At 38.0% G+C, this 24059-nt stretch overlaps 1 protein-coding gene across 2 annotated transcripts in view; it reads left to right on the forward strand.

Annotated features, from left to right (window-relative positions):
• Nucleotides 1-20754, forward strand: part of LOC134533101 (cysteine-rich protein 1-like) — a 45157-nt gene extending 24403 nt beyond the window's left edge. The window contains exons 2-3 of one of the 2 annotated variants that reach the window (XM_063370344.1): nucleotides 10700-10852; nucleotides 20156-20754. In XM_063370344.1, the coding sequence (XP_063226414.1) occupies nucleotides 10700-10852; nucleotides 20156-20199 (197 nt within the window). In that variant the 3' untranslated portion in view covers nucleotides 20200-20754. Of the gene's footprint in view, nucleotides 1-10699; nucleotides 11817-20155 lie in introns of those variants that run through there. The other variant, XM_063370343.1, reaches the window with a different exon arrangement.
• Nucleotides 20755-24059: the final 3305 nt, after the last annotated feature.

Here is a 24059-nt window from a genome sequence, read left to right on the forward strand (position 1 = left end):
GCATTGAGTTCCCACTCTTTATATTCCTTGCTTTGAGGTTAGATACACAAGTTAAGCCCGGGCTACATTCGCAATAGCAAGCAAACAGCACAGACGCACAGAAGTTCAACATACACTATTAGATATGAGCTGCCACATTGGCAAATAGCACGCGCACAGAAAAATAGCACAGGATCGGCGCACAGAAAGTTCATTAACTTTTAACTTTTAGGTTATTTTCTGTGCGCGACCATGATGGTAGCCAATCAGCAAACAGTGTAAGTACTACTCGAGTGGGCTTATAAAAGAACAATTGTCACGAAAGTATTGGTGCTCTTGACTTGAGTAGTTTGTTATTGTTTTCAAACACGCGATAACATAAAAATGGAAGGCACATTTGATAGCTTTTTGATAGCTGTAATAGAAAGTAAAAATATTTTGTATGACAGGGGATCCGCAGGATACAAAAATGAAGAAGCTAAATTAAATGCTTGGAAGTCTGTGTCTGAATGTGTTAAAGAAGCCGGATTTGAAATAAACAGTGATATATATTTTTGAATGCTCATTGTGTTTTGTACGTAAACTTTGAAATATTTAAAATATTTCTGGGTTTAACGAAAACCGTACCACAATAACAACACACGAATCTAAACAAACGTCACGTATGCCAACTTCAGTGACCAAAATTGTGAACGGGAGTTTTACATTTAAAAAACTTTTTTGAATGCTTCCGGTATTATTTTGTGTTGTGTTGTGCGTGAATGTAGCATCAAGCTCTGTGCTATCTCTGTGCGTGTGTGCTATCTGTGTGCTGTTTGCGTGCTATTGCGAATGTATCCCGGCCTTTATGCTCGTAAAAACGATGCGCAAGTATTTTGAATACAAATATATTTTCTTTTAATAACCGAAAGGTAAATATTATTTCCATGAAATATAATACAATTCTTTAAACACAGACAACATATAAGAGCTATTTTTTGTTTATTATTCCATCTGGCGTGATAAATATTATATTTTAAAAACTGTTTGTGGATTTTTAATATAAAATAAATATTTGTTTATGACATCAATTTAAGTTGTTCAAAAAATTCACTTTGGTATGAATTAAACCAAATTCATGTTATCCAGGGCACAAAATTAGAAACTACCAAAAAAGATTATTTACATTGCTGTTTTGTGTAAATCTGTGCACGGACTTAGTAAGTGACATATTTATAATTCCTCATTTTAGCAACCCATTTTAACACAAGAGAAAAATGATTTTATATTAAAAAATTATTATTTTAAACCATTAATTAGCAGGAAACATGTATGAATAATCTATTTAAATTTGCATTTGAACAGTGAATATTATTTTACAATAATAAATATTTTTATCATCGTATATTACTGATGAAAAGTTTGTATTTCCATCTAATCAGAAGTATTATGACACAGTTAATTAAATTGCTTTACAAGTTTTTATTCACATGAAAATCATTAAAAATTGGTTGGAAAGTTATATAAATATACAAAAACAAATCATTATACATACAATTTTATTATCTTAGTGGATTTAAATTAATGGTGTCCCAGTGACTACTGCGAAGAAAAAAGTCTTGCGAAAGGTTTCCTCGTAATTGAAATTCGTCAAAAAAAACTATCTCTCATTTTTGGTGACATTTCTGACAAGTGGTACAATGAAATTTGAGACTGGCAAATGAATGTTGTGAAGCAATAAACAAAATATCACATTCGTGAACTACAAATGCATAATTGTTTTTATTTTATAATAAAAGTGTATCTAATAACCCGTGGCTTTGCTCACGTAATTTCCGGGTATTGCTGATATTCTACCATTTTAAGAAAATATGTATTAAATTTCAAATATTTTTGAAGAATTATACACAAAGAACTGTCAAGTATAGAACATATTTAATAAATAAAAATATTTTTACGACTTATTTTTAATTGGTTTAGCGTAAGTCTATTTTAACTTTTATTTAAAATTAAGTACCTACCTTATTTTCTATCTCCCGGTTTAGTGACTTTGAGAATATATTTTTCCTTGATGAAATCTTAACTCTTTTCCATCTGACGAAGAAGCCAATTAAAAAATAAACTAAGACTCGCGCACTTATTGTATGTTAAGAATGCCATCGTTTTAAATTACTGTAATTTTTTTAGTTATAGTCATGCTTAGTATAATAACATAATATGCCTTATTACGCATACATTTCAGTATTCATGAAACCAGTGCATTTTTATTTGAAATGTAGAGCAGTTACCAAATTTCTTATCTCGCATATTGATCTTTTGGTATGGCTAGTATTACTTAAACTAAATTTTTGAATTTTCACTGATGCACTGTTTTCCCTTTTCTATGTGATTTAGAAAATATAGCAATATACGTAAACCAATTAAACCAAAATCATCCTGAATTTTTATTACAGAAAAAAGTTAATTACAAAAATTTTTAATGTGCGTATTTTAATATTGAATTTATATATATCTTGCCAATACTGATTTAGTGGGTTATATAATTTTTTTTTTATTTTTAAAAATAATATCTACCCCTTTTACTACTTAATAGATAACGTTGAATAAGAGAAGGTTGTTTAAGGTATGTTGATTTTCCTTGCCAATATCTAAAAGTAAATTTGCACAAACGCGAAATATAGTTTAAATAAGTATTTTACTTTTAAAATAAAACCATATTTTGAACGTAACACTGACTATTGGCCCAATACAAAGTTTTAATAGCTAATTTTCACTTCACTCGGGTACAGAATCCCATCATTCAGTGATTTCCGTGGCTAGCTTCTTTTGGGATTTCATCATTCTCAAACGACGGTAAGGGAAGCTCCTCTTCAAGGTCGCCTAACGATGTTGATAAGACCTGCCGGGTAATTTGAATCGTTGGTCTGGGATTTTCAAGGGGGGGGGGGGGGTGAAGGATGATGTCACGACTGGGCTGGTTAACCTAGTTCTGCCAAATACCGCCAGGGGCGTATACAGCCGATACCCAGCGATGAAAGCGATCACAGCGGCGGAGCTTGGAACTACAACAATTCTTCTAAGAAACCGGACAGAAAATTTAACCTGGGCTCGCGACTTCTATACATTATATATATTCAATGCAGCTACCAACTCTAAGGTGCGCGCAAGATATCTCTAACCGACGCAGATATCAATTACTTATCTATAGAGACCGGAAAAATTCGCGGTTTCATTTCGCGATATGCTAGAATCCAAATGTGTTTAACCTTTTGCAACTGCAGTGATTGGACCACAGGTTGAAGGAATCAGAGCCAATGAATAATCCTCAACGAAAGAAGTATCGAATCAAAAGCATTCTAGTTAATAGATGTCACGAGTCAGTAGCCAATGAGCAGATGTAATTTGTCCGAGTGCATAGAGAATCTTGGGGTCTATCCTGTTGGTCATTGAATTCGCGAATTGTTCCGGTCCCTACTTATCTAATATATTAACATTTGAACACTCGTACTTGCACATGCTCATTGAATAACGTATCCACTCCAATCCACAATAGCTTAAATCGTTTCAGGTTTACATTTTATATCAAGTATGTTAAATTAATTAAGCTAATAATCAATACATGTGTTTCTACTTTAGATTGTAATTGGAGGTACTCACATCGAAATTCAGCTAGCTGTGTATGCGATCGCAGTTGTTCTATATATTATTTTCCAAGACGTGGTTGATACAAAAATATTCTGTAGCGACTGTTTGGGAAAATGATCTTGAAGACTGTAAAACCATGTGAGCAATAATGTGCAACCACAGTTTCAGAACGCTCACACTGTATCGCTCAACGCAAGCAGAAATTTTAGGGTCATACTGTATTACATTTTGTTCTAAGAACTTAATATAATTGCGCAATAATTTAATTTTTCAATCACGCGTATAAAGAAACATTAGAAATAAAAGCAAATTTTCTAAAAAAAAATTCAGAGTACTTTACGAATTTGCAACAACACGTGTGAGTTTTTATTTAATTATTCCCCCCCCCCCCCCCCCTCTCCACGTTCCGACGGTGCAGGGATGAACCGCGAACATCCCCGATGTTTAAAATATTTCCTCGCATTCAGTGCAACAACTCTACCGCGAACCACGTAAGTGCATGCATGCGACGTCTTCTGCTTAGCAGACTGCATGACAGAGATCTGTCTGCGGTTCGCTCGTCTATTCGGGATTACGAATCGAGATGATGACGATGACTCATTCGAACATTTTTCTTTCCGTGTGCAGGAAGAAAGAAAGGGATGACGAACGAGATGGGGTTGCGCGAGGAATAATTAGCCTTGGCGGCGTAGCATCCGACTGTTGCAAGCTCACGTGACGTGGAACTAATAAAAAAAAAGAAGTATATATACACCCCTACATCCATTCAGGTTGTTCTTTTTTTTCATCCACTCCGTCTGTTTGCCCCTGTTTTTGTTTCGTCGAAGGTGCTTTTGAGTGTGCCCCCCGCGCGGTCTGAGTATCAGGCAAGCATGAGCGACCCGGAGGTCGCGTAGCCGAGCTCTGTCTGCGCTCGGCCTTGTTCGCGGCCCGCCGAACTTACCCGATCCCGATTAGTTCCTCTCTCTCTCTCTCTCTCTCTCTCTCTCTCTCTCTCTCTCTCTCTCTCTCTCTCTCTCTTTCTCTCTCTCTTGCGGGCGATCGCGCGGGGGTGCGCGGAGAGAGAAAGTGAAGTACGCTGCTCACTGTAGTTGAAACTTGGAACAATGGAGCTGCGTGCATTGTGTCGGTACTCGCCTGCTTGTGTACTTGTGAGTATATATATATATATATATATATATATATATATTTTTTTTTTTTTTCAACATGCGTTCACGAGTTTACGTGTAGGATTATCTTTCGCCAGAGTCAGCGAGCGTTAATAGGTACAACAGCAATTTTTGTTTCACTGATCAGATGTAGGTACGTCGAGATTTACGGTAGGTATGTGATCGTGTTGTGAATAACATGCCGGATTATTTACTCCATATCCCAAATATCTTACAAATATTAATCGATGTAATTCATAGAGAAACGTTGAATATCTACAATTGAATAGCATCTAATCAAAAATTGTAGTTGGGTACATATGGGACAAGTGATATCAACGAACCAGGCGGCGTGGAGTGTACCTACGTTTTGGTACAATATGTGTTTTAAGTGCGTAAGACAAGTTACAGTAGTGGCATCTAACGGCGTGGAGTGGAAGATAGCTAGAGAGCAGTAAAGTTCCTTGCGCTTCGCCAATGCTAATTGTCCTATTACGATGTGTGTTAAAGTACATTTAAGACATTCGGAACATTTTTGAATCGACTTCTGTTTCCCTTTCAAAAAATCAGATAAAATTTTTAATTAAAAAAAAATTAATGCTCTACAAAAATTATTATTTCACAGAAGAAACTATTTGCAGCAGACAGTCACTATTAATAACAAGGGATTCCATGACTTGATGTAAGTTTTTGGACATACGCCATTGCTAATTTAGCAATGGCGTTAGTCCAAAAACTTACATCAAGTCATGCCCTCCCATTGCACAAATCTTTCAAAGACAAGGGATTCCATATAATTATGTGCTATGCTCAACTGAGCTTAAAGTTTCAGTTTTAAATTACATAAAAACTTATTAGGAAAAACTTTTGAAAAAATAGCGTGTAAATAAATAATGAATATTATTAGATGAAGCTCTTTATGAAATAAAACAGGCAACTTTATTTCCCCGTTTTATTTTAGAAAATATAATGTTTAAGTTATATTTTTAATCAATTTCAGTGCATTACAAAGTTGTGTCTAAAACGTTTTCGCTTACTGGTGTATGCCTGTCAACAGAGCACACAGAAATAAGGATAGCGCTAATGGTAGGAATTGTGCATTGGAAAGAGAGAGCGAATGCCCATTTAAATGCTTACTGCAATATAAGGATGAAATCCTTCGCCATTCGCATCCGGGAGGATTGAGGTTCTAATGCAGATGAAGCCATTCCAATGTCATTTTCTCGTAACCACTCCAAACAACTCAAGGCAGATTTGAGAAGATACATCGCCAGTTGTGCAGACCCCAACTCCTCTACAATTTGCTGCTAACGGCCTCTTTGTATGAGTCACAAAACCACACGAGGGAAAAGTCTAGGATATGTGATTACTGGCAGATATTTCATTTATAGGTAACAAGGGTCAGGTATTAATTGCGGGGGATTAAAAAACATTGGAGCGAGTCTTTCAGTACTAGCCAGAGTTGTGTAACATATAACCTCGGTAACGAACAAATTCAAGTGCTCTCATATTGCAAATACACTTATAAAACGAAACTTGGGCACAACACTTCAACGTAGAATTCTTTAAAATAATGCCGAGCGTGATAAATATACGCAAATTGTGTTTTCAACTACATTTATGGACGTGAATCACGCGTAGTTTTCGCAACCGCCGCTAGAATTCGCTGCCGGAGCAGCTACTTCGATTATTGAATCATTTGATTAGTAGACCGAAATTTCCAACTATATAATGAAACGGCTTCGATAAAAGCGAAAAATATTTGAAAAAATACTTAACCCCGGCGTTGGAACTGATTTTCGACAAGTAGTTTTACTAAATTATTGCCCATCTTGTTAAAATGCATTAAACAGTTAAAACTATTAAGTTCCCCCTTGGCTTTGAGTTCTTGATTCGCGCCATCCACCACAGATGGCAGCATCTTGGTTACACATTTCCGTTCCATTCCCGAAACTACTTCTACCAAATACCGTATACCGAGAGATAAGATATTATACATTAAAAAAAAAATCTGAACACTCGTTGGACTGTAATGAGGTCCACGTCGGGTCGTCTACTGTGTAAGCCATTGCCTTAGTCGGCCACGGGTCATTATTCAGGACGCATTTGCTTCCGCGCTGAATGGCTGTGATTGTGTGCCGATCGCTGAAAGAAACCCAACCGATCATGAAACACAGACGATGACAAAGCTAGTCTCTCAATCGTTTCGCGAAAAATACATAAATCTGTTAAACTTTTTTTTCTCGTTCAGTTTCCTCTAGTGTTCGGGGCATCACCCTGAAGATGCCTGCTGAGAAATAGGCCATAAAATTGATTAGAGCAGACACCAAGGCACTGTCCCAACCCGGAAGCCAAGACTCCTCCAACAGAAACGGCCGCAAAATCCTACCACCAACCCTTAAACGGCTATTGTCCTTCTGCAACTTTGCTTGGTGTGCGCACGTTTTTTGCACGGTCAGTAGCGCGCTCTGACGAAAGTCGGTATTAAGCAATCGAATCGAGGCGCACGTACGTATATAGATATATATATATACTTTTTTTTTTAATTAGGAGGAGAGGCAGCGCGCAGCGGCGCACTCGCTGTGGAATACGTCCTACATCCTGGCCATTTATTGGCTCCGATTTTCCCGGCCTCGTTTCTTTCATTCCTGCCTCTTTCTCTCTGCTCCTCCCCCTTCCCTTTCGTCTTCGTTTCCTTCGGTCCTTTGTTGCTGATGCAACAATGCCCCGGCGGAAGCGTGGTTGGCGATGATGGGTTGGAAAAAGAGAAAGAATTGGGGGAGGGGGGTAACTCTTGCTTATTCCTGCTATTTTTCTCTGTGGAGGAGTGAGGATAGGGCGCGGGTGATAGTTGGTTTGGGGGGGAGGGGAATTGAAGCTGGTTGCTCCAAGCGCGCATTCTCTTGCCTTGGCTTGTGCCTGGCGAAGCGAAAACATCGCCCTAATTTTTTCTTTTGCCTTCCCTTATTGCTCTTTATGGATCCCGCGTTATTATTACTCATGCCGGTTCCTGAAGGGAGTTCGGGGTGAAACGGAGATTTTTTTCTCCCTCCATTGCGGTGGACTTGTCTTTCGCGCCTTAATTTTTTTTTACTAAATTCCTTTCACGATTCGTCAGGATGAAATAATATTTCGGAAGCTCCAAATTGCTTTTAATAAAGTTTGATGTCCAGCTGATTTCATTTTTGAAACAATACATCTATTAATATAAAAAAAAAATGTTTGTGATGTTTTTGTTGTGTTATGCTTTCCTATCCTTCCTCTCACTTCTTTATTCCTATATCTTTTCCAATATTTTGACTTTTAAAACTTAATTAAGCCATAATGTTATACATAGACTACTGAATTTAATCTTAAACATAGTCGGCAGAGCTTTGAAATTTCTTTTGCTCATGAGCTAACAAGATTTCGTAAAACCTCATATATCGTTTTTAATCAAAGATTTTCTTGGTAAAATTGAAACTGATTTGGTTTCATCAGTTAAAGTCGTTGAACTTGGTAAGGCATAAATTACAAGCTTCCTAGACCTAACATTAATATTGTATTTTTATTTTATTATTATTATTTCCTGTAGGTACTTTGAAAAAAATTCATAATTAATTGCTGACTACAAGACGATTTAAAGCAATTAAAATACCTATACATCAAAACTGCTTCGTATGTTTATTTAATTTTGTGGATACATTATAATGTTCCATACAAGAAATGTTATAAATTATGTCTGAAACGTTAAAGCTGTATGGGTAGAAGGAACAGAAATTTCGCGGATTAACTTGGGGGCATGCTAGAATGAAAACCTTTATGCTCATATACTGACTGTGTTCATGAGTGGATCTAAGTTATTTGCGACCGTGAGCCAAAGATTTCCGGCCAGGAGAGAAGTAAGCGAATCAGATAGTGCCGATCAACAAGAACAAAAAAAAAACGTTTCTCGCTAAGGAATCAGCCAATGCAAAAGCAAACGTTGGCAGAGCAAACAAAAGCTTTTGAACTTTAGGCTGGCGTGTGTGTGCAATTAATCACTCAAAACAATACACGCTTAGAATTTAAAAAATTTCAAACTCAACATTTTAGTAAGTTTGTTTTTTAAAAAAAACTAATATCACCTCTTTTTTTTTAATAAAACCGTTACTGTCTAGGAGAATTTATTCCTCAGAAAAAATTGACACATTTGTTTCTATCATACGCATGTTGAAAATTTCCTCTAAGCGGAAATTTGCTGTCCCTGTCACGTTACCGCGAATCAGGAGAACGTGCCGTCAGACTTGTGTGGGCACGAGATTCCTCGGGCAGTTTCGTGAGGTCTGCAAGTGTTACCGGATTACGACCTCTTTCCCGCTCGTTCGTGCGAGCATCGAACAACAACAGCAACAACAAAGTCCTGCAGCACTTTCCAAAAAAAAAAAAAAAAAGGGGGGGGGGGGACCTCTACACTCGTGATGCCTCTCCTCCCTGAGAGTTGACATCCACTAAATGCGGGCCCCGCTCTTCACGTAATGCGCTGTAGCAGATTATCCCCCCTGGCCTTCTTCACGCGCTCATCAGCTAATGGCCTCCCAAGCCGCGCCTCATTATTACCTCCCTGCGTCGCTGCCGGCGGAATTGGCCACATCCTCTCAAGCACGAATCATGCTTCAAAGCTTTTTTGGGGAATACTCGGGATCTGTGAGATTTCATTTCTCTCCGCCTTCCTCGAGTTGATGGAATAAGAAAGACGTAGGGAACCTCCCTCCTCCTCCTCCTACCGATTGACCTGAACAATACGTGTTGTCGAGTAAATTACAGATAGCGCGTACCCTTGTGCTCGCGAAAACGAGCAATTTTTTACGAGTAATTTTAATTTTTTTTTGTAAATGGAGCAGAAAGGTTCATTTAAAATTACAGATATATATTTTGTAAATTTGCACATTTACTTGAAAACAGGCGTACCTATCACTACAAAATAGAGTTCGCAATAATTATGACTGGGTTCGGGTTCTATCCCGGGAATTTACTCTTCGTGTTCTCACAGTAGGCCTACCTCCAATAGTTTAAGGGGTTTTTTTTTTGTAAACCGTTCCCTGAATGGCTTTCCAGTATTAACTGCGCACATTAACAAGCATAATAAAACAAAATAAAGTCCAATTATTGAATATTCTATTGTATTTCCTTGGTTTAAATAATTATGATTGAATTAAACGTCAGCTAAAAAATAAAATTATGCGTCAATCTTAATAAGAAATATTCAGTATTACCTCGAAAAAAGGAATTTCATGTACGCAAAAATAACTTTAGTCATGTTTTGTACAAAATTGCAATATATTTCTTGTAGTATTGCAAACTATATCTTGGCAACTGTTTTCCAAAGGAATCTTTTGTAAAAGTACAGAAACTTTTTTTCTGTGTTTCTGGATAATTTTTTTAAAACAATCTAGCTTCTTCTTGCTGTTCAGACAAGTTACGAACATTCAGTAGTAGAACCTGCTAGACATTGGCTCAGTCAAGTGCGAAGATGCATTGCAAAATAAATTTCTCAATAATTGCATTTGAGAAATTGTGTTCAGGTCTGACCACTAGCCAGAATTTTCCGCGAAATGCATGTATCTAATTATAAGTAGAATCTATGATCACTACGAGAATATATATATGTGTGTATGTGTATATATAGTTTATATATATATTTACTTAGTGTAATATCATGGGTGTAAAAAGGCGCGTAAATCTACACCCATGATATTATTCTAAGTAAATATGTTGAAAATATCGGTCGCAAAAAAAACATGCAAAGGAGGCACTGAGATAAAATCTAATAGATAGCCCTTAAATGAAAGTAATGACGAAAATATAAATAAAATGTAATATGTCATGTGACAGAATTGTCAAGTTAGAGAGAAGTTATATAACATGTTGCAACTTGTTGAGTGGTTGGTGGGCGTCCCCTGGAGCTAGGCCCTCTCTCTGTGTTGCAGCCGAGCGGAAGACGTCCCTCGGCAAGGACTGGCACTCGGCCTGCCTGCGCTGCGAGAAGTGCAACAAGACGCTGACGCCCGGCGGACACGCGGAGCACGAGGGCAAGCCCTACTGCAACCAGCCCTGCTACGCCGCGCTCTTCGGCCCAGGCGGTGCGTGTCCGCGACTGTCGGCCGTCTGCCTGCCTCCAGTTTACCCGCCTTGCCAGTCTCGTCCTCTACTACCACCTGCCTCCACTATCGTCTGCTTCATCACCTACCACCTGCCGTAACTATCATCTGCTTTATCCCCTACCACCTAGCCAGTCTCATTCTTTACTACCACCTGCCTGAACTACCGTCTGATTTATCTCCTATACCGCCTGGCAAGTCGCATCCTCTACTACCACCTGCCTCCACTATCGTCTGCTTCATCTCCTACCACCTGCCGTAACTACCATCTGCTTTATCCCCTACCACCTAGCCAGTCTCATTCTTTATTACCACCTGCCTCAACTACCGTCTGATTGATCTCCTACCGCCTGGCAAGTCTCATCCTCTACTACCACCTGCCTCCACTATCGTCTGCTTCATCTCCTACCACCTGCCGTAACTACCATCTGCTTTATCCCCTACCACCTAGCCAGTCTCATTCTTTACTACCACCTCGTCTGTTTTATTCCATACCGCCTTGCCAGTCTCATCCTCTACTACCACCTGCCTCCACTATCGTCTGATTTATCTCCTATACCGCCTGGCAAGTCGCATCCTCTACTACCACTTGCCTCCACTATCGTCTGTTTTATACCATACCGCCTGGACAGTCTCATCCCCTACTACCATACCTGCCTCCACTAACGTCTGCTTGAACCACTACCACCTGACTAGTCGCATCCTTTAGTACCGCCTGCCTTCAATACCATCTGCTTTAACCCCTACCGCCTAGGCCAATCGCATCCTCTTGAGGGTAAAAAAAAAATCTCGCTACTGTTCCACACAGTTAGCTATGAGCATGGTAATGTAAAAGCACATGAATAATCAAAAATAATTTAATTACATATAAAATATGACAAAGTTAAATAAAAATTTTATTAAGACAAAAATTTATCACCCGCGTGATTTCTCTATCAAAAAGAAAGGTGACCCCAATATTAAAGCACAGAACAGAGAATAATAACTACGTGAAATTAACCACATTAGAAGTAATTTCATTATGAAATATGAAAACGTTTCATTAATAGCTAATAAGAGTCCTGGGACGAAGACACGCAAAAAAAATAGCAGTATAAATTCTACAGAGACATTAAGCTGGCCAGCAAAAGAAATTTAAAAACCGTTTTTCGCAAAAAAAAAAAAAAAAAGTAGAATTCGTACACAGTCCTGCACTATGCAGACAGTTCTGTGATTAATGTTAAAGACGTTCAGGCACAGGTGTCGTCACTGACGGAGCATTCAAACAGTCGAAAGGGGCAAGCGCATGGATAAGCTGCGGCGCGAAGGCCGGAGCAAGGTTTGTAAATGGCGATCCACTTACTTGTAGTCCAGGGCTGTCGGCGTGGTGTGGAGCGTTCTTACGAACCGCAGCATGGTCCCCCCTTCTTCTTACGCCCACACTCTTCACGATCCTTGTTTAGCACGTCTACGAGTAGAACCATGGCGAAGTCCACTTGGCCCTTACTTAACTGCATCACCAGTACACAGGCGAAAAATACGCGCACCACCTCGTGAATTGCCGATGCGCTGGCACCATAAACCACCGTGCAGCTCCAAAACCGTCTAACGCATTCCATGAGGCACGCGCAGTGAAACGTGTCTACTCGCGCCACGCGAAGTTCCGCGCGCGGACACCGATGTGTACAGTCCGAACGGCGCTATTCGACTCCCAGTTCCCATCTCTCCCTTTTGCCACCTCTGCACACGAGCGCTAGTGTCGCATGTCATACGATGAAGATTCGAACCAAAGGTCTCGCGCGTAGAATACATAATCAAACATTGATCTGCACCCAACACAGATATTTATAAAAAATAATATATATATTACAAAAGACTGATATATAAAATTATAAACTTACACACTAGTTCAAATTACAAAATATAAATCTTTTAGCACCTGCCAGTGCTATAGCCAACCTTAGGTATAGTGCGTTCTGTTAGTCTTTTGATAGTTCATATTCGGATACCAGCATGAAATTTTGACAGGACTATCTTGGGCATAGTCTTATTTAAAAACAATCGAGACACAACTCGCGTATCGCCCAGAGGGGAAAGAGGGGTGAATATGTCAATGAAAAAAAGAGTTTTTTTATGATTGATCAAAAGTAGTACTTTTTATCAAAAAAATATTTCAAGTAAAAAATATGCATCATAAAATTTTCATTAAGAAAGGTCTCTAAGAGTTTTTTTTCATTTAACGAGTCGTTAGGCAACAAAATTGAACTTTAAAATGCTAAGAACATTAAAATACTACAAAAAGTACGATACTGTAAATACTGTAGCTCATAAATAAAAGGTATGGCATTGAAAGTGAGGAAAAATGTTTTTAGATCTTTGTTTCTAGTCATAACATTAAAAATAAATTAAAATGCATTATTTATTTCCAATAATAACTGTGAATTAACATTAATATGTTCAGAATATGGAGATTAATGATGAACTGAAATATATGTAGCAATTCATATATGAGGTATTGGCACATTGTTCACAGATCAACTGATCCTACTTGCAATTAATTACTCATTTAGCAAATATTTTGTTCACATTTATGTTCGATCAGAGCATGGAGTCAGAGTTCTATTTTAAATCGCGGATCTTCCACTTCATAAAAGCTGGTTTAAGTTGCACATTGTCCGTCGCAGGCACATAATGAAGTACAGGGAAGACGGTTTTTCTCACACTTGAAGTTCCTTGAACACATGGTTTTGCAGTGGCAACAAATCAACTGAGAATCTTCTTTTGAAACTTGGAATAGTTGTCCAAATTGGTTCATATCCCGAAGAGGATTTCCTTTTCCATCCAAAAAATGTAATTTCTGTAACTTTCAATTGACGTTGAAGGCACTGATTCCAAATCACCGCCTGCAGCATCGCACGCTTCACATGTAGCCATAAAGCGTCTTCTGTCGGTGGGATATTCTCGATCGATCGGGATTTTTTTTTTTGTGAACAAAATCCTGCGGCATTCATTTACACTTTTTTGCGGTGATAGTCGTGTCGTACAGAAGAATTGTGAACCATGCGATCATGTTGAAATCTGGTTCTTGAATTTCTATAGAGATTGACAAGCGATTGCAGACTGGTGTAATATCTGGCACTCTTTTCCAAATATTCCAGGCCCTCTGTTTTCCAATCCCATAAAAAGCCGAGACGATGTCACACCCTGTGTGTGCGTGAAAGAATGGTAAAGCTGTTCTGATATCATTTGGAATATTTTCTAAGAACACACTTAATGAGAAATATGTTTTGTTCTTACCAAAGGTTTTGCAAACCCATTGATTTTAACTCCGACAAGGCAGCTGCTGCAATAACTACCACATCCGAATCCACTGTAACAAGAGCAACATTCTTATGGCCAGCCTCAACACAGTTTTTCACATGTAATAGAAGTCTACTGTCAGCCTCCTCATGATTGCATGGTGCAACACCTTCACTGTTGAATGTTACGTTGCCAGAGCTCGTAACTTGATCTTCGTCACTGCATACTAGAAGTTTTTTTTTACCTATTTCACATGTTTTTAACGCTGTAGCAAGAAGATGAAACAGTTGTTTTTTGTTGTCATCATCAAGAAGAAATTTGTTGAATGTCTTCGGAAAAGGTGTACTGGGCTTCATAATAACTTTTTGTCCACTACCTCGTTTTGATCTTGTATCGGATTTAAGGCTGCCTTCTATGTATCGATCAAAGATTATGTCGTCTTTCTACATGCTGGAGGCGATCTTTCACAGTTGGAAGGAAAACCTTGTGCGTGAAGTCGACGAAAGTCTTTGATGAAGAAGGATGGAGCCAATGCACAAAGGCGGCACCATCTACAATACTAGCAGTAAAATGTGCCAAGCATACGAAATTAGTTCTTCTTTTAGTCTAGTCCTGTTGACATGATAGCCTTCTATTCCAAGCTGTGCCATCTCTTCTTCCATAATTTTTGTGATGGTGGCCAACTTTATCACTGGTGATGCATTACTGTTTAATTGTAATTCTTCAATGTTTTGAACAATATGAGCTAGGGTAGAACCATATACCAAACGACACTCGTCTGCCTCTCCCCCTTCCTTTCTTCCTTCGTTGCGTTCCTTTAGACGAGCATGATTTCTGAAGCTTGCATAACATTTTTTGTGATATTTTGCCTCTAAAGCAAGAAAGTCTAGGGATGTAAATTTCTTCAAAACTTTATTGTCTTCAAGTTCCAGTGCCAAAAACCTTACTGTTGGTCCCATGTCCAGTGTTTGTGCTGATACAAGTGTTTTTTTTCTCACTTCCATCACAAAACAAACAGCTTCTACGTATATCCACAGAGTTTGCTTCTGACCTCTTCACTCGTTTCGAAATAGACTCACTGGAATCTTGATTGGATTTTTTTTTTTTTTTTTTTTGCATTTTACTCGATTAAGCTTTTGTTTATCAAACTTGTTTCTGCAAACCTTATGAAATTTGGTGCCATGTGAAATAAATGTTTCGGCTATACCACTTCCTTCATCAAATTGGGAGAAAAGAACCCACTTCGGTAGAGCGCCGAGAGTACTGAATCCCTCCAGATCTTCAGCTAACGACATTAGTCCATTTTCTGATGCATTCACTAGTTTTTGATCACTGACCTGTTGACACATGATGCATCTATCCCATTCAACAGCAGGAGGCATGGACGTTAAGTCCTCTACCAAACTATGTTTCCGTTTGGATGTCATCATGTTCCAGTTCAGTTTTCAAACAAACCTGTAGACAAACATCAGGGCCGATGCAAGGTAAATTGGCGCCCTAGGCGAAAAACCTTAATGCCCCCCCCCCCCCCCCCAGGACACCCCAAAAATATTTCCTTGCCTCAAAATACATCACGTAAGCCTAATATTGTCAACAATCAAATGTAAGAAGGCTTGTGTTTTATTTTTACTTATTACAAATCATAAACAGGTCACCGTGGACTTTAAATAATTACTTATATCAATATAAATATTCCAAACCGTTACAAAAATTCATTTTCATCTAGTTTCAATAATCGTTAAACATATTATATCAGCTGTTATGTGTCGTGCTGCGCCGCCCCCAGCTACTTGGCGCCCTAGGCGGTTGCCTAGTTCGCCTATATGGACGCGCCGGCCCTGACAAACATAAGTATACTATTTAATGTTCACATCCTCACACATAATCAATAAAAACACAAAGTAGCACAGTAACGTGTATTTCACATATTTATTTCCCTTCTGCACAGGAAAACATTATTTTATTATTTCAACACCAAAAAAAAAATAAGTTACCCAGCAGTAATTTTTTTTTCTATGCCATCCCCCCCCCCCCAGGCTGCTCTGGGGGCAACTATAAGTTGTGTCTCGATGTTTTTTACACAAAGGCATGTTAAAGACAACCTGTGCCAAATTTCATGTTTGTATCCAAATATGAACTATCCTTCACAAATAGAAGACTAACAGAATGCACTAGTATACAAAAGCGCAAGGAAAGTGGTAAAATTTAATTCTAAGGTAAAAATAAATTAAATTAAAACAATAAATCAAAGTTTTTGTATAAAAATAAGGGAAATTAAAATACCTTAAAATTAACACAACGGCATTAAACACCAAAGAAAAAAAATGGTTGTATGTAAAGTCGGTATACGGACGATAGTTAGTTTAACGTGACAACGTCATAACAAAACATTGATGAAATGATTGCATACTTTTATGAATAAAATTGAATCATTTTTATTGAATTATCACTATTTTGTATGGATACAAAGGAGTGAAATGAAATCTACAATTTAATTGATAAATGTAATTTTATTTGCTCTCATTAATTCAAATATGTTTATTACTTTAACGAACAGATTATTTTAACTATAACATTTATACATGTTTGCTATTTAACTTCTTCCAATCTGTGTTATTCTGTTAAGGATAGGACGATGATAGGAAAAGTAGGAAACGAATGGGAGTGTTTCAAGTTTAATGTGCCTCGAAAAAGTCAAATCGATGGTTGTTCCAATCGAGTGGAAGAGAGATAGATGCGGCGCAAACGTACAATGAGCGTAACGGGACACGATGTAACGGGACACGATGTAACGGGACAATCTGCGTAACGGGACACTTTCGTGCGTGCAGCCAGCGTTCATCGATTTATTAGACGTTGTCACGTCAAAAATATGCCAATGGCATGATGATGTTACATATCACCCATCTCAAAAAAATTAGTGCAAAGCAGAAATGAATTGACATAAAACGCATGTGGAAATTTGAGCACTAGCTGAAAAGAAGTATAACCCTTGGACAAACACCAAACAAATAAAAGGCAAATAATAAAAAAGCAGATAATAAGATTATAAAAAAGGAAAACCGAGAAGAAAGAAAATTTAAAAATCACGAAATCACAAGAATGGCCAAAAACACGAAAAAGCACCAACAAATAAATAATGGTAGAAGCTCCAACTTCCCAGCTAGAAAAACTGCTCAATGCCTGCGGTAAAACTATAACCAAACATAAACTTATCAGAAAAAGAACAATAATAGCTCAGATAACTTCAAGAGCTAGGCTTACAATAAGGTTTGATTTGTCTAAGATCTGCCTTCTTCACCCTAAAAGCATCTTTATCATTGTGCAACAAAAAGGTGACAGGACCCAGAAATTTTAATATCTTAAAAGGACCGGAGTATCTGTGCTGTAGTTTTGTGGATAAGAATTTCGACTTATCACTCAAAACATATCGCCTGTAAAGCACCTCCTGACCCACAAGGAAAGAATTGGACAGTCTGTCCCTGTTGTACTGAATGCAGACCTTTCACTATTTTTGAGATCGAGTTTGAAAAAAACTGTAAAAGCACCCTAAAAAAATAATAATTAAATTACCCATGGCCAATTAATTAAATTTAGCTTGATCTTCTTTAGAATTGTCATATTTTACCGTAAAACCTTACTTAATCCCTTTTCCCCCCCCTTTGCAGTCGAATCTCGGGAAAATATAAAATACATGTAAGATAAATGTTATAAATGTTAAATTATAAATGTTATTCGAGCTCAGTTTCTTGCCTTCCGTTTGATTTGCTTTGGAGATATTGTTTTAATAATAAAACCAAACTTATCCCCTGTCACCCTCTTAAAGGCCGAATTCGAAAAATTTAAAAATAAAAATACAATTCGTTTCCCTATATTCATTTTTTCATTCTTAGCTTTGAAGGATACTTCAACCTGCTAATCAATATAGGATGGGGGGGGGGGGGGGTTCTTCTAGTAGAACCTGTTGCAGCTAGTTTATAGGTGTACACAAAAGATTATACAAATAGACGGGATTACAAGGAACATGACACTAGTGTATTAAGTATCATTATACACACAAAGGTACATATATATTCTTTGGAAAAATAAGTACAGGTTAAAGTGCACAAGCACAAAAAAAACAAATTACTGATTATACAGGTACATCGTGCGCCACAATCGGTAGCACGGAGCGAGTTAAACGCGAGCATAAATGAACCAAGTTAAAGTGAGCACCTACGCTCGGACCCATTCCTCCTCTAGAAGGTTGGAATCGGCATGGCATGGCCCAACGTAAATTTAGACCGTCGGGGAAGGAAACGTATCCAGAAATTAAGCACGCTGCACGAAAACAAGAAAACCCGGGCTTTAAGACGTGCACACAGACGTCTCGTACACGTGCGACAGAACCAGCAGAGCCTGCGATCGAAACCCCATACCGGGTATTCAAATAGGGGATGGGGTGACCAGCCAGGAGGCTTATGAAAACCACACTTTACAAAGGGCACGGAAAAAAAGGGCAGAAAGAATGGCAATGCAAAACCATCTTGCAGCACCCAGGTCGGCAAGCGACGTGTGTTTCCATGAAAGGATCGAAAGACAATTTCAGAAGGTGACAGCCAAAAGAACGTTACAATTAGATTATGGCAACACACGATTTACTTTACGCTAGTTCCGCGGTCACCTCGCGGACAATCAAAGCATCCAAATACATTACCGACCAGACGAGAGAGTGGGCGACCACCATCGAACGCACAACCGACCCCAACGAGAGCTAGAGGTGAAAAAGGCCCAGAGGCGATGAGCCTCGGTCACACATCGACTTGCCACTGGAGGCGCCACCATCGTAGCGCGGGGAGAAGGGGAAAAGAAACGCTGCGTCACAGACCCAGGATTGGGAAGGAGGGGAGGGTGATGCAGGGGGGGAGGGGAAGGCGCGAGGCGTCGTGACGTTTAGGCCTAATAAACGAAGAGGTTCTCTGGGCCTCTTCAGCTTCTTACCTTTAGATCTAATATATTTGGAAGAATGAATGTTTTTCTTAAAACCAAAACACCCCTTTTACACCTTTTAGGGGTGGCATCTAGCAAACTGACAAAAAAAAACTATTTTGTTGTTTATTAATTTGTTTAATTGTACTGATTTCATTTCTAAAAGTTTCTAAAAATGAAAATTTTTCCTGCCTATAAAAATAGATAAAACCCCTTATAACTAATTAATAGCATTTTTAAAAGAATACATTTGCAGAACATTTTTAATAATTGGTATTATTATATTATCTGCTTGCATTTTCGTGTAAAAAAAATTTGATGAGAGCATTTTCTATGTGTAGTGTTTTTAGTTTTGGCGCGAATCAAAATATTTATCGGCTTTACATTGAGAAAAATTAATGTATATGTTGTTACTATATGTTTATTTGTTTCAATGAATGTTTTAAAATACTGTCATATTCACCCGGATGACTAAGGTTTTTTTTTTTCAGAGGAAGCCTGGTGGATATTACACTTTTACGCCTTACATTTTGTACTCTCTTTGATCTGTATTTTTTTTCAAAGCCAGAATATAGTAATCGGGGGAGGAGTATGCAATTCTTTATCAGCGGTTTTTAATAAGAGAAAATCTGGTCACCAATATTCAGGCTTTGAAAATCAGTGGTAATCGAGCCCAAACAGTTGTTTTACGCAGTAAAAAAATTCAAATAAAATTTTTATCGAACTTACGAAATTTTTTATATTTTAATTGTTGTTTCATTTAAGCATAATATGTTTTAAAACTATGGAAAAGATAATCGAATATTCAATAATTGGACTTTACATAGATTTATTGTGCTAATTAGCGTGCGCAGTTAATACTGGAGAGCTATTCAGGGGGAAAGGTTTACAGATAACTTAAACTATTGGAGGTATATAGCATGCATGCCCAGGTAAGAATCCGAAACCCAGTGCTAACTGCGAACAACGTTTCGTGGTGACAGGAACGCACAAATGTACAGACACCTGTAATCTGGTAATGTACCACGTGTGCTGCAGGGTTCGGCCGCGGCGGAGCGGAGAGCTACGTCTACAAGAAGTGAGCGTGTCTGCGCCACGGCGCCCCGGGGCTGTCCTCCGTCCGTCAGAGACATCACGTCGCTCTGAGAGACATCACACATCACCCCGTCAACACACCACCTTCTTGCAGTAGCCCTTTACAAGTGACCAACAGCTTGCACATGACACGTGTTTTGTGTGCGGGAACCTTCCTCGCCTCAACTAGTTATTTATTTCATTTCCGAGAGCCTAACGTCCGTGCAGGTGTTTCAGCTCGTAATAATGTATTCAGCCTACTATCGTTCTAAAAAGAAAGGGAATTTTTTTTTTTCAAACCAACGTATTTTATATGCATTTATTCATTCCATGGGTCTATTTTTATACTCTTCATTTAATATGCGATGGTAGCAAGAAACACCATTGCAATATCATTCCAGAAACGTAAAGACATATAAATATTTGGTTGGCCGATTTAACCTTTTCATTAACATTTTCATGTTGTTTTTTAAATATATTATTTTACGTAGTGTAGGGTTTGTTATTTGCAAACATGTATTTGAAAGTACTTAACAAATAAAACATTATTAATACTTTTCGTGTATGCGTGTTTTATTTTACAGCAAAAGGTTTTTTTTATATTTACCTACCAATACGACAATCCAAATGAAACCATAAAAAAACAACTTTGTTTCTGCTAAAGTATTTGGTATGAAGTATAAAGTTAGCTAGTTTTAAGTTACAAAAGTTGATCAAGTACATTCATGGTACTTGAATATAATGTCTTTGAATCGACACAGATATCATTAAATGCTAAAAAAAAAAAAAATACATCAATACATCAAAAAATATGTTTTTCAGATAACAGTTATCATCCTACTAATATTATAAAAGCGAAAGTTTGTAAGTTTGTTACTCTTTCACGTAAAAACTACTGAATGGATTTGAATGAAATTTGGCCTACAGCTAGCTTATAACCTGGATTAACACATAGACCTCATATTAATATGAAATTCCATCCCTAAGGGAGTGAAAAAGTGATAATTTCATTTTATAACAGAAGAAATCATAGGTCATGGACATACAAATAGTGAGTGAGTGTCATTTCTCTATGTCTGACACACGATCATACACATAGTAAGGTCTGGCAAATGAATATTTTTCTCCTTGGTGAGACCAGTCCGCTTAGTGGAGCTCGCAGCGGCTAGCAAAATAAAGGCACTAATAACAGTTTTGTTCTTAACTTCGTCAATAGATAGAGTTGCCTTGAATTTTAAACGCACCATCGTTTGATGCGTTTGTCATGTCTTTAATTTTCGTTTGTTTTTACCGTATGCGTTCCTATACCATTCATCCGATTGCGATGAAATTTTGGTGATTTGTTATGCGCATGTCCATGAAGGTTACTGAGACGGTATAACTATTTTTCAATAGTTGGAGCACGAATCGTTTCAAAAAATGTGTTTATTTCATTTTATATAGCGGCACTTCGTCTGTTTTTGTTGTATAGGTGCGCACGCATGACACAATTTATTTAAATATAAAAGAGAGACAGAGATAGAGTGATATATATAGTGAGATAGAGACGGAGAGATAAGTTGAGATAGAGCGAGGTATAGAGAATGAAATGGGTTAGATAAAGAGATAATACCTATAGATGTATAGAGCTATTTAGAGACATATATAGAATATATAGAGATAATGGGAAGTATATATGTAGATATAAAGAGATAAATAGAGATAGAGAGATACATAGATGTATATAGATGTAGATAGAGAGATGGATATATGATTTGTATATGTGGAACTACTTCAAACATATTACAAAACAAAACTGAATGAGGCATTGTAATGCAGGCTGAGCATTAGCTAGATAATGGAATCTTTTCAATATTAGTCATCTCTTATTTTTCAGCTATTTTCTATATTGCTTTATAAAGTATAAATTACATACAGACCAGGTAAATAACTATAAACTGGCAGAACAACGTATGTCGGGATCTGAAAGTGATATAAATTAATTTTCACACTTGACATTCAATTTAAGAAGACAATTACTAACTACACCCTGTGTTCAGCCCGGGAAACGCCGGGTATTTCAGCTAGTTTTTCCATAGTTACTGAGTGTAATCAATATCTTAATTATCTTAAAACAGGAGCAATATTTGTCCAATTATAAGTTTACACCTTTAAGTATTATTACTCAATATCTCACTCTTATTGTAACACCAAATCATAATGCACTTCGGTTCATAGTGCATTAGATGTATATATTTATTGAATATAATAAATGTTCAAACAATGTTACAACAATTTATTAATAAACTAATTAAATTTAAAATATAAAGATAATTGACTTGCATATATCATGATTATACAATAAGTAATTCATAGCTGTATCTTTGAAAATTAAACCCCTCTTGAAGAAATAATTTTTTAATATTTACACTCTAGGCTTACTATTTTTTGAAATATTTTAAAAATAAATTTCCACTATTTTCTTGTAAAATAATTAATTACATGTAGAAAATTACCAGGAAAAAATACAGTTATTCATAGTTTTTAGCTGTAATATGTAGATGCCTCGACAGCGTGCAAGATTAGGTAGCTGTGTAGAACTTTGCCATGAAGGCTAGGGAAAATGGGGATATATATTATTTTCACACCATAAATACAATTATTGATTAAACATGTTGTTACAATTTATTTGCGGAGAACTACTTGGTTCTAAGGGATAAATTAATTAATTGGGTCTGTTTTATTTATTACTCATGTATACACCATTAATTTGATTACTGCACTCAAGATCTCTGTCCACAACAATAAGTCTTACACTGGTCATTGAAACATTAACACTTTCCACTGGAGCTTGGCTCAACAGTGGCTCGCCCTTCTGTCCGCTTCTATCCGCTTCCTTCGCACACTCACCCACGCCGCGCCACAGTATAGTATTCAACTATCCCTCGTCGCACCCTGATAGGTCCGGTTCGCTCAGCAAGGGCCACTTGCCCTCTTTACAGTAGCGGATCCAGAGGTGGGCTAAGGGGCTCAAGCGTCCCCCCCCCCCAAAAAGCCTCTGGGTCCACTATTGTTTTAGTGTTTGCCTTGATAAAGCCTAGCCTCAGCTGGGTCAAGCCCCTCCCAAACCAAAATCCTGGATCCGCCACTGCTCTTTACCTCTCTCTGATCGCACGGGTATCGCCAGTATCACTCCCCGAGGGGGAGACATTCTTCCCTACTCTCAAAACTCTCCGAACCCTCGGAGGCCATCGTCGCTGCTTTTATACTCTTTGCAGTCTTTCTGGAACCAACAAGGGGGAAGGGGGGTAGGAAGTGTCGCGTCACCTTGGGCCGACCCGACGCCCCGAAAGTCCAGAAAGATGATGTTTATTCGCGCCCCTCCGCGCGGTGGCCTCGGGAAACCCGCAGAATTCCTAGGCCGCTAAAAGGGTCATTGACAATGGCTTGAGGCGGGAAGGGGGGAGGGGGTAGCGAGGACCCTTGTAAGCCGGCCAGGCACGCGTGGCATGCCTTCAGTGGCGTCAGTAGCCGTGCGGGGCCGCCAGCCAGCTCCGAACCTGGCGCGCGTCGCAGTCCTGTCTGCGTTCGTAACAGTATTCTTAAATAATTACAAATATGTGTGTTTATTTTTTAACAATAAAGATGCGAAAAAATACATTGCCTTCGTCGAACACCACAATGTGGTTGACGAGTGGAAAATATACTCGATATATGTAGGCTTATTATATTTTGTAAATCACTCTTTTACTGAAGAGAACCATTGTCATAATGCTAGCTATAGTTTCTAATATGTACGAATAACCAACAGATCACTAGTAGCACAGGAATCCCCGAAAACTGCAATATTTACATAGCACACTTTCATCGGCAAAACCAGTTGTAGAAT

This window comes from Bacillus rossius, chromosome 6, assembly GCF_032445375.1.
Source record: "Bacillus rossius redtenbacheri isolate Brsri chromosome 6, Brsri_v3, whole genome shotgun sequence".
Lineage (NCBI taxonomy): Eukaryota > Metazoa > Arthropoda > Insecta > Phasmatodea > Bacillidae > Bacillus > Bacillus rossius.